Source organism: Diuraphis noxia, unplaced genomic scaffold (genome assembly GCF_037042655.1).
Source record: "Diuraphis noxia isolate RWA-SAM2 unplaced genomic scaffold, SU_Dnox_SAM2 contig0005, whole genome shotgun sequence".
NCBI classification, from domain to species: Eukaryota; Metazoa; Arthropoda; class Insecta; order Hemiptera; family Aphididae; genus Diuraphis; species Diuraphis noxia.
The window spans coordinates 6,722,319-6,734,655 of NW_028301715.1; the positions used below are offsets into that span (position 1 = coordinate 6,722,319).

General features: G+C 25.6%; 1 protein-coding gene across 4 annotated transcripts in view; it reads right to left on the bottom strand.

Moving 5' to 3' along the window:
• LOC107162620 (microtubule binding protein furry) overlaps positions 1 to 12,337 on the bottom strand; it is a 108,566-nt gene that overhangs the window by 93,610 nt on the left and 2,619 nt on the right. For all 4 annotated transcript variants that reach the window (XM_015509600.2, XM_015509601.2, XM_089229298.1 and 1 more), the window contains 11 exons: positions 12,043 to 12,267; positions 11,813 to 11,956; positions 11,138 to 11,366; positions 10,765 to 11,067; positions 10,524 to 10,703; positions 10,244 to 10,448; positions 9,842 to 10,180; positions 9,621 to 9,770; positions 9,340 to 9,503; positions 8,232 to 8,652; positions 7,333 to 7,517 (listed from right to left, as the gene is read on the bottom strand). In XM_015509600.2, coding sequence (XP_015365086.2) covers positions 7,333 to 7,517; positions 8,232 to 8,652; positions 9,340 to 9,503; positions 9,621 to 9,770; positions 9,842 to 10,180; positions 10,244 to 10,448; positions 10,524 to 10,703; positions 10,765 to 11,067; positions 11,138 to 11,366; positions 11,813 to 11,956; positions 12,043 to 12,267 — 2,545 coding nt within the window. The remainder of the gene's footprint in view (positions 1 to 7,332; positions 7,518 to 8,231; positions 8,653 to 9,339; positions 9,504 to 9,620; positions 9,771 to 9,841; positions 10,181 to 10,243; positions 10,449 to 10,523; positions 10,704 to 10,764; positions 11,068 to 11,137; positions 11,367 to 11,812; positions 11,957 to 12,042; positions 12,268 to 12,337) is intronic.

The window sequence follows — 12,337 nt, forward strand, 5'->3', positions numbered from 1 at the left end:
TCTATAAAAATAAGTATTTTGTAGAAATCGAAACATGATTTATGACTCTGTATCCTATAAATTAAGTACATGTCTATGATTTTAAATGTATTTTACATAATATATTATGTATAACATGTTTTAATAACTATTGTGGTTTTATAAAACACATACTGTAAATTAAATATGTGTACGCTGGCTAATAACCACGCAGTTGATGCCTCAAACAATTTAAAAAAAGAAAAAAAAACACACATACTAGCTCTATTGCATATTGTATCTACCTACATATATTATTAATGCACAAATTTTGAATTTTCAAAAATTGTAAAACTTAAATTTAAAATATTTTAATTACTATATTCATATCTTTTGCAATTATTGACGGTGGTTTTAAAATGTATATTATTTTGAACATTTTAATAATAACGATTTGTTAGAGAATAGTGAATACAGTAAAAATTTTCAAATTCAAAATTTATAGAAATGTTAGAGTTTAAAGTTTTACACAAAATGATTTAGGTTCTATTTCTAATCTTATAAAATTTAACAAAAAATGTATAAATAGTCACATTTTTAAAGTTACTTAAATAAATATATGTGTAAAAAATACATTTTTAAAAATACTACTAGATACTTATTATTTCATTTTATATTCATAATATTTATGATAATTTACAAATTACAATAAATATAGTAACTCTTTTTATGTTGTAAATTGTAATGATTATAGAACGTGAATTTAAATTTTTTCCGAAAGTCCCAAACTATTTATTTTAAGCGTAAAATTCGTTTCATCTATAAATTATCTTAAAATTAAAACTTTAATTTTTAATTTTTATGGATTTTGGATTCTGAGCGGAACGAGGAATGTATCGATTTTACCATGATGTGTGTGTGTTTTTTTTTTTTATCATTACACATCATCCTAATTATTGGCTAGCGTACACCAAATATGCCCATACTTATTTTTTCAATTTATATTTTGGAATTTTTAAGTAAGCATATACTTTGACACTATATTTCAAAATGCATATAGATTTTTATTAAATTTAAGGAGTATCTTAAGAAAATTTTATTTTTTGTCCTAGTATTATAGTAATAGCTTATTACCAGTCTAAGAATAAATCTGCTAAGTCTTTAAAATATATTTAGTTGGTTGATGTATATTTTACATGATAATATAATGTTGAGTATTTACAATTTTAGATTCTGAGCGGAGCGAGGAATGTATTGATTTTACTATGATGTGTTTTTGTGTGTGTGTGTGTGTGTGTCTGTCCTCACATTTTGGGGCAGAAAAAGTGCTTCGATTGTCGACTTCAGTACCTCGTTTGATCAGAATGTGAATCTATAGTTGGTACATTAAGGGGTCAAAAGTAAAATATTCTCAATAGTATTCTAAATAATCGGGATAAACAAACTAAAAATTAAGGGAAAAATGGGTATTTTTACGCACAATCAGTTTTCAAAAAAATAGATTTTGGTTTTTTAATGTAACTTTAAAACAAATGACCATAGACACATGAAAATTTAATACAAGGTTCCTAACATAGTGTTACAACAGCAGTTGAAAAATAAAATAAATTCATAGCCACAATTTCTTTTATATAAGCATTCAAAGTTTGAATTTTGACAAAATACGTAAAAGTCACAAAAATTCGCAAATTATTTTAAGCTAGAAATTCATAAGAAATTTTCTTTTTAAATCTTAGATTAGAAAATTTAATACAAGATTCCTTACAGTTTGTAAATCTTTATCACAAAAAAAATGTTCACCAGATATTCAAATTACATTTTAATGAGCGTTTGAAATTTAAATTTTTACTCCATTGGATTTTCACTAGATTTCTCAATTAGCGATTTAAGATTTTCTTATTTTGGTGCAACTGTAAAACAAATGACCGCATATAGGTACTTGAAATTTTCACTGAATGTTTATACAGGCATTTTCTATATTAGATAAAATTTTAAAAATGTTTTGATTTGTTTTGAGCTATTTACTGACATTTTAATTTTTCAACTTTTTTAGTTTTTTTTTCTATAAAAATGGATAAAAATTTATTTGTTGGCTAGAAAAACTTGAAAATTTAATTCAAGACACCTAACACATTGTTACAATATCAGTTGAAAATATAAAAAACACATAGGCACGATTTGTTTTTATAAGCATTTAATAATGATATAATACCATTGAATTCAAATTTAATTCCATCCATGATCCATTACAATCTTGTAACCTAATGTACAGCAGAGCGACATCCACGACTTAGCCGCTTTTTTTTTAAATTTGACCTCAAACATTTAAAATTTTAAGTGTTCCAATATAATTTTTAATCGAATACTATTTTTTTCTACTCAACACACTGTATAAAATCTATTTATACAACAAAATATCCACTCAAAAATAGTCTCTTAAGGTTACTTAGGGTAAACAATGTTTTAATGAAAAATTATCATTTATAAATTTATAATAAATGCTAATTGGTTCCTAATTACAAATTTAAATTTGAAAGTTCTGAAAACATATGACCAATTTTTACGTTTGGCATTCTACAAATAAACACAATGATTTAAGTATAAAACATCTGAAGTTGATGTTGTTCTATGTATAAAATAATAAAATATGAAAAAATTTTAGAATTTGCAGTATATTTAATTCCTACATAGGAACAATAGTCATTTTTTTTTTGCGTATCAGAAAATATTTTTACTCGATGTGTAAATGTAATTGTATTCAAATTGTTCTGAATACCACATTCAGTTGATAAAATAATTTTTGTTATTCATTCTTTATATTATAATTATAAAATATTCACTTACCTATATAAATTGTAGGAAACTAAAATGAGTATTGACAATAAAAAAATAGTTTTATTATTTTTTCGTAATTTCGGTATAAATTTAGTGTTTGTTTTAAAATAAATAAAACAAACTCATCTATCAACGTTCTATCATTTAATTGAATCGCATTTCTTGTTTAAAGCATTTTACTATTTAATCGAATATATAAAAAAAAAATAGCGGATAAATAAATGTCTGCTGTAAAGTATTTTACAAGTAGATTACTGTAATAGCTGGTGTTAAATTTGAATTCAAATGATATAAAAGCATTGTATACGAAAAACGATTCTGAGAGAAGACTGTTTGTCTGTCTAGGATATTTTATAATTTTATACAATATTAATTATATTGAAATTATTTCAAAAAAAAAAAAAAAAAAAAAAATGAATGTAACTAATGGACGATAGTATATTGATTATCAAATAAATAGCCTTTCCTAATTTGATAATTATTTCTTTTAAATGTCTTGTTGATAGTAATATTGTATGGTGTTATGGTATACTAATAATAAATATTGTCTTTAATGATTGGCAATTTTACATATTAATAAAAAAATGTATAAAAATCACTATAGGTAATAATAATAAAATTGATTGTTTATTTTTAGTTTCTCTTAAGTTTATAATATATAAATATTTTTTCTTATTTCTATATGAATAATCAAATTTGTCTGTTGAACCTGATTATTTTTCTTTTATTGCGTTTAAAACTTTTAATGTTTACTTTTCTCCTATTCTCCTATTTATACTATTGGTTTCGAATTTCTAAGAATTTATTTCTAACCGTTGGTAGTATTTGTATAGACGTTTACAGCCACTTTTACCTTGTTTATCTTATAAATTATTATCCTTATTTTAAATTGCATATGTCAGAATGTAGCTGATATTCGGTTGAAAATGTATATTCCTATAATACTGTAATAATCCAATGTTCGCCGCTGGATTTAAGTCTCTTATAGTATACTGTGAAAATTTGAAAGTAATTGGTTTTATAATATTATTTGTTTGTATACGGGTTAATACACCAAATATGCCCATACTTATTTTTTCAATTTATATTTTGGAATTTTTGAGTAAGCATACTTTGACACTATATTTAAAAATACATATAGATTTTTATTAAATTTAAGGAGTATCTTAAGAAAATATTATTTGTTGTCCAAGTATAATAGTACTAGCTTAGTGCCAGTCAAAGAATAAATCTGCTAAGTATTTAAAATATATTTAGTTGGTCGATGTATATTTTACATGATATTATAATGTTTAGTATTTAAAATTTTAGATTCTGAGCGGAGTGAGGAATGTATTGATCTTACCATGATGTTTGTGTGTTTTTTTTTGTGTCTGTCATCACGTTTTGTGGCAGTAAAAGTGCTTCGATTGTCGACTTCAGTAACTCTTTCGATCAGAATGTGAATCTATTTGGTACTTTGGGGGTTCAAAAGTAAAAAATTCTTAATAATTTTCTAAATAATCGGAACAAACTAAAAATTAAGGGAAAACGGGAGTTTTTACGCACAATCAGTTTTCAACAAAATAGATTTTGGTTTTTTAATGTAACTTTAAAACAAATGACCATAGACACATGAAAATTTAATACAAGGCTCCTAACATGCAAAGTTTGAATTTTGACAAAATACGTAAAAATCACGAAAATTCGCAAATGACTTTAAGTTAGAAATTCATAAAAATGTTCTTTTTAAATCTAAGATCTGAAAATTTTTAATGATTTATATTTTATAATATATGCTAGACTGATAAACCGTCTCCGCTCAGAATCGTTTTTCTTATACAATGGTATATTATCATTGGATTCAAATTTAATTCCATCCATTACAGTAACCCATTTGTAACCTACTGTACAGCAGAACGACATCCACGACTTACCCGCTTTTTTATCTTTTCTTATAATAATAAATAATTTTGGAATTTTTAAGCCATTTGTACGAAACTTTGAGTTCATTTTTCAAACATATTTTACAAATGGATAAAAAGATGTAAACAATTACTACTAAAAAAAAAATTGAATACCCACCTAATTATTTATTTTGTTTTGCCATATTATTTTTATAACATACGTATGTATGGCCGTATGGCTACCTACCAGACAAATGTGGTAGTAGTTTATACACAAGTCAATTTTAGAATGCACTTTTCTTGTTTTTGAGAACATTAAACACCATGCATTAGTAATAGTAATATGAATTAAAAAGATTCGATTTCGGTCCATTTCTGAGGACTTCAATACATAATCAATTTTCCAAGTAATATGTACATGCATGAGGAATTTAGTATTAAAAATTGTTTCCATTTTTAACTATACAATTTCACGAAATTTGTAAAAAATAATTCAAGTCTATATAAATAGCTCAAATAGCAACATTATTTTCAAAGTTATACGGCAATGTATAGATAAATATATAATTCTTATTTAAACATTTGGTGAAAATTTCAAGACATTTCTTTTTTTAATCACAACAAAATTACAAAATCGATTTGGTCAAAAATGGTTTACGTAAGAATTCCTGTTTTACCCCCAACTACCTATTTTGAAAATTGCAAAATATAGGAAATATTTTCCTTTCAGCTCTTTTGAAGTACCAACAAGATTCACATTCTTATAAGAAAATATTAATGAAGTAAGATATCTAATGTAACCCTAAACAAGCACAACATTGTCGGAAATAATATATGCACGGGTATTACGGATTTATGTTTAAAAATAATAGTTTAAGTACCCTGTTTCATCCAGGATAGAATAAATGTTTTTTTTTTTTTTTTAACTTTGAGTTTAACTCCATTAGTCCATCAGAGAAATTATATTCCTGTTGGAATCCTAGCATAAGAGCCGTCACAGCTAGGACGTATATTTAGTATATTATTAAGATCTGTGTAGTATGTATATTACCGTACCAACATGGCTACATACATTTATGATTTATGAATATGTATAAGTTACATGTATATGATTAAAATATAGTAAATGATAATTTAATATAAAATATAATGTGTAATCTACAATAATATTTCATGATATGAAAAATCGGAGGGCGATACATAACACTATATTTTACCAAGGTTTATTAGTAATTACTAAATGTTTTTACAAACCTACTAACATCATTTTAATAAACATTATAATAATACGTAAACACAAATATGTTATAGATTCTAAATAAAATTCGCAAAATCATATGAACAACTGCCTATTCCTACAAAAAAACCTGTGAATTAGATAGGTTGTAGGTGTCGCCATATTTAGTGACGCTCACAATCATCAGCTACCCTGATATATTTAAAAGCGAATTTCGATAATTAATTAGCTTCGAACACGGGCGAAGCGCCACAAGTTTCTTGTGAGAATAATTTTATACAGTTTTTCAAACTCTCTTTAACCATTATTGTACGAATGTACATTATTATATTTTATAGTCAACTAAACTGAGTCATTAATAATTGTCAGTAGAAATATATATGTTTTGATAGACTGAAAAAGCAAAATTGATCGTACTTACAAGAAAAGTCTCACAATTAAAATAGATTAATACATATCAAGTGACAAGGGCACGCTTTGAACAACCTCAGTCACCATATTTAATCAATGGAAATGTTGAGGCTTAATGAATCCTCTATAGATAATTGTTTCTTAACTGTCAGGCTAGCTAATTATTCTTAATCGGCTATAGAAAGTTATAAATTTTACATTTTTTATTTATTTTTCATTCAAATAAACAATTTTATAAAACTATATTCAATTATTCAACATTTAACAACATCAAACCTTCCAAAACGGTAATTATATATTATACTATATACACAAGGTGATTCATCAAGTATGCTCATTGCTCACCTTTATTTTTATCGTGGTTTTAAAATGAGTATGTTAAAATTTCTAAGGTTCGTTCTATTATATTATAACAATCTAAATACAGAATGACTTGTATACACATTTCTAAAATTAAATACGAGGGTAAATTATTGTAAAGAGTGCTACAGAATACACAATATTGGGACATGGAGGGAGATTCTTTGCTTATAAACCAAACCAACCAATATACCATATGTTTATATACAAATAACAATTCCATATAATACATTAAAGTGAATAGTACATTTTAATAATTATTATAATACTTATACTAATATTTGTTAAAAATATTTAAAACAAATAATTTTTGGATTCTGATTAAGGATGCTTTGATAATTTATACTATTGCCAAGGTCTCTTTTTAAGCATATAGATAATATACTATTTATACAAATATATTTACTAAGTACTGATAAATTAACTCATGAATTTTGTTTCTTGATCTTATTTACTTTTCCTCACTACACTATTATATTTGTCAATTATTATCAGCCAAAATTGTATTGTTGAAAATTTTGGAGTCCTCATTTTAAAATGGCAAATACTAAGCACTTTTTAATATAATATATAAGTTTACTAGCTGGGTTATTATTTTTAAACTTTTTAAATATTCATTCATTCAATATAAAATATAGTACTCACGTGCAGTAACAGGAGATTCGGACGGTAAAATCGGTGGTAAAAGATCAACACATCCAGATCCAAAAAACCTCTTATCTAATACTTGCAATAATTGTAAAGCAGTATCCCGTACAGAAGACCGAGGACAACCAGTGTTCATGAGTGTAACATTAATAATTGCTGTATAATGATCACATGGATATTCCCTAAAAAACATAGATTATCATATTATTTTATTCAATATTGACAAAGTAAACTCTAAATTCTATAAACACCAGATTAACTTCACGGGTATTCTTTAGATTAAGTTTATACTTCATACTTATATTAATATCCAGTTTTGAAAAAATATTACATAAGTTTTAAAGTTTTTTAGAACTTATGTAAGCATGCATATCATTGTTATTTAGTTTTAAGATTTGGTTATTAGATGCACATTAAAAATTCTAACAAACCTAATTATTACAATACCCTTTAAACATTTAATCAACAAAAGTATTGCAAATTTACTTCAAAAACTTTTCAGAAATAATTTTTTGGTGATGATACAGATTACATGACATGTTCAGATATTAAACATTCATACATACATAATTCCATACCGATTGTCAACATAATTAACATATCAAACATATTTATTTAAGGCATTCTCTAAGCACTACATCTTACAGTGTACAGTGTGTATATACAATAGACTTAGAAGTTTTTATTTTATTAATAATTCTTTATAGGTCTATAATAGTATATATAAACAATAAACACTCATATAAATAACATTTATAAGAATAATTGTTTTTTTGGCAATATTAAAAATATATGACATAATACTAAAAAATAATACTAATATCAATCAAATGATTATATAATTACATTTCTGTACTTTTCTTTGTTTTGAATTATACTATAATTAATGGCTTTACCTAGTGCTGAATATCACTCCAAGTGCATGAAAACATGCATCTGCTACAGGTGGCACAGCTGTATAACATCTATCTACAACCCAGTCTAGAAGTGCACCCATATCAGGATTACAATCCAGCAGTAAAACTACTGTTTCTAAGGCCAATTGATGAACTCGTTTATCAGGATGTGTTAGTAATACGTCTATCCATGTATATAAGGATCCATCAGGTTCAGCCAAAGTATGAATGAAACATGGACCACATGTAAGGACTGCACAAGCTGCTTGCAAGGATGCCATTTGCAAATCATCTTTAATTAAATCTATAGTCAGTAAGCTAGTTGAAATAGCAGATGATGACCAATGTTCAGCCCAATTACAAAAAAGAGTAAATAAATTTTGTCGTAATTCTCGTTTCAACAGTGTACGGTATGTTTCAACTGAAATAAAAAAAAAAAATTAATAAATTGTCAAAAATTCTATTAACATGTTAGAAATAAATTAAAAAATATACACTCTAAATAAACAAAAAAAAACCAAATTGTCAATTATTCTATTTGAAAGAAAATTCAAAAAACTGTTTTTTTTTTATTATTATTATAAAATGACCTGTCTTAATTTGATTAAACTTAGATAATTCTAATAATACTTTATCTTTTAAATTATTGCTAATTTTTTTTTTTTTTTTAAAGAATTAAATGGTTTTAAAATTAAAAAATGATAAAAGAAGATCACCATTATGCAAATGCCTTTAATTATCTGTTAATATTTTACTGAACAAATAAATATTAAAAACTAATAACTGTAAATTAAAAATCGATTAATTATTTAGTATTTTTAATTCTGTATAGAAAAAATAAACAAAAAAATAATTAATTATAAAATTGTCACAAATAGGAACTCTGAACATTTTTATTAGTTCCAGTTAAAGTTCACTAATTACTTGAATTGCATATTTTCTAAAAGTACGATTTAGCATTTAGATACTTTAATAAGTTTTATCATTATATTGATATTTATTATTTTATAAATGATGGAATTAAAATATAAGTAATAGAAAACTATTAGTATAAAAACAAAACTCAAATGTTTATAAATTTTACAAACTAATAAAATGATATAATTACGTTCAAAACTTTTAATCATCTTCATAACAAATCTACAAAAATACAGTTTTATTTCTCGAAGACTATCTTTTTCTGATTCCAATTCTAGACAGATTCTAGCTCCATCAACATATTCTTCAATTGTTGGGTGTAACGAACATGTATCTCTATCCAGAACAAATGAACTGAAAAAAAAATAATTAAATAGTATTCAATATTTAATCAGCAATTTTGTTTATAGTAAAATATTATAATTATATTACAATATAATGTTATTATATTTTTATATGTACAGTATTTACCTGCAACCGAATGTTCCATATCCTGCAATAAGTTCAAAAACCTTAACTAACTGTAAACGCAATGCATCTCTTCGTCTACGTCGTCTCATATTTTCTTGTTTTCTATCCACAGCTTCTTTTATATAAGAAATTAATTCTTCCATAAGATCTCTATAAGAAAAAAAAATAAATGTTTATATTAACTTAAAAGATCCAATCAGCTTTATTGTTAACTTTTTTACTTCAATGCTTCAGGATTTATAGTTCCCATAGCATATATAGCAGCATCTCGAACATCAGCTACTTCACATCTTAGTAATGGTGCAATTAATTTATATAATGCTGTTGGTGAAACACTTTTGCTATCATTTCGTTCTCCAATTGCTAAACTATCTGGTGAAGAACTTAAACTTAAATCAGGTGAAGCACATCGTATAACTGGATTTGGAGCAAGTGGTACAACTCGCATAGCAAACATTGTATAATATCGCCACAGAGTCAGGTATTGATCACGTTCAGTTAAAGGCTTCTTTGGAGGAGCTGAGCTCCTTAATAATGAAGCTCTATTATCACTAACTGGTCTATAGAAACAAAATAACAATGAAGTGATACAAAAATGTTAAAAGTATTATAAGCTAACTTACGTGGGGTCAATTACTGTGAAAAGATTATGAACTCTAGAAAATACTAATAGCCAAGCCTGAGCAGTAACAGAAGGACATTGCTTTATTAGAATATTTTGAGACAAAATACCAAAAAGTATTGTTCCCCAAGGATCACTATTTCCAGTTCCACCCAATAAGCTAAAAGATGAAGCAGTTTTAGCAGAATTAATATCATCTTGAATTCCTAAAACATTTTATAATTTAATATTCACTAAATGATAATTTTTAATTTAAAAATCTTTATAGAATATTAATTTACCTGCTGTCCATATAGGAGCATTACGATCAACGATCCATTGCAAATCAATTGAATTTGCTGCAAATGCATTCATCGCTGCTAATTTTTCTGCTGAAGGCAACATAGAAAGACATCTTTCAATTAAATGAGGACAAGCCTTATCAATAACATCAATAACTGGCACTATGTCTTTAATATTATCTAAACCAAAATATATTTTTAATCTTTACAGTAACTATGAAGGATTTTTTAAAATTCTAACCTAATATCTTAACGAGGCATTTTATTTCACGGAGAATATGTGCTGATAAACGGCGAGGACATGGTCGACAATTGCATAACATCACTAATGCCAAGGCTTCAGCTTGAGAAAAATCAACTTTTTTGAATTTTTGCTGGTTATTAGTTACATCTATTCTTTTATTTTTTTCTGTTTGATTTTTAATCAATCCTGGTGTAATGCTATTTTTCCAACAAGTTAATAATTGCAATAACATACGTAAGCCATTGTCAACTAATTGTGGGAATGTATCTTGCACATCACGTGCCAAAAATTGTGTAAAACCTTAAATATAAATTTTAAACATTTGATATAATGTAATAATGAATATGTATTAACCACTATATATGCTTACTAGTAATTACTTCATGACGCCATTCTGGGAAATCAATAATCAAAGTTTGAAGACTCTGATATGCTAAAGCACGAAGTTCTTCATCCATATGTACAGTTAAGCGAGACAACATATCTACTAATTCAGCACCAGTCATAGTCTCAGGTATTAAACGTGGAACAGCCGCAACACATGTTCGAAATAAATCAATACGTGGCTTTCTTTCACCAGTTATCATCTCATCAGGTTCCTAATAAAATATACAATTTATTAATCTATGAAGTTTAGATTAATATAAACTATCAAAATTATAAAACTTATATTCTATCCTAGTATAAAAAATTAAAAATACATATCTCATGAACCTGATTGAAAAATTCTAATGCAAAAACAAAAGTTTTATATCTCGCTGTTTTTACTAAACTCCTGCTGATCTCATTAACAAGAAAGAAAATTGTATATTTTCCATTACTGATTAGTGATTTTTAATTGTTATAAATAATTTCAAACTAAAGTAATTTGTTCTATATTGTATCTAATATAGTATAAACTATAAAATATGATTTAAGGAGTTCTGAGTTATGTTCATTAAATCTTCACATAATAGTAAAAAATGAATCCCTATTTTAGTTATTTTGTTTTTGATAGTTTTATAAATAGTAAATGAACATCTGATTAATAAAAATTCAAAAATACTTTGTTCATATTTTGTGTGCTAGTCATCATCAAAGGTCTGCCATAATGGGTATCCAATGCTCTTAAAATTTCAACAAACACTCTTCGTACATTTGGAAAGTAAGAATGAATACCAATGTTTCTTGCCGTATCCTCAGTTAACATCTATATTTAAATTAAAGTTTAAGCAAATAGTTTTATCATTATAAAATATTATAAATATTTTTTTTATTATTATATAATTTACATACTTTATTCAAAAAAGTTTTTTTCACTCGGAGTGTACTACCAGATGGCAATACTCCTGATGTACCTGGCATTGGTGGTTCACCTTCTTTTTGTTCAAGACTATCTGCTACAACAAGAAAAGCTCTGAGACCAATACTCATTCGTTCTGGTGTAAGTATCAATTTAATTGGTCTTCCTACACTTAGCAAATCATATACTATTTCACGCATAGCAAAGTCTAATCGTTCCTGGAATAATAAAATATATAAATAAATAAATGTATAATTCAAATAAATAATTCAAAAAGCTAAAATAACA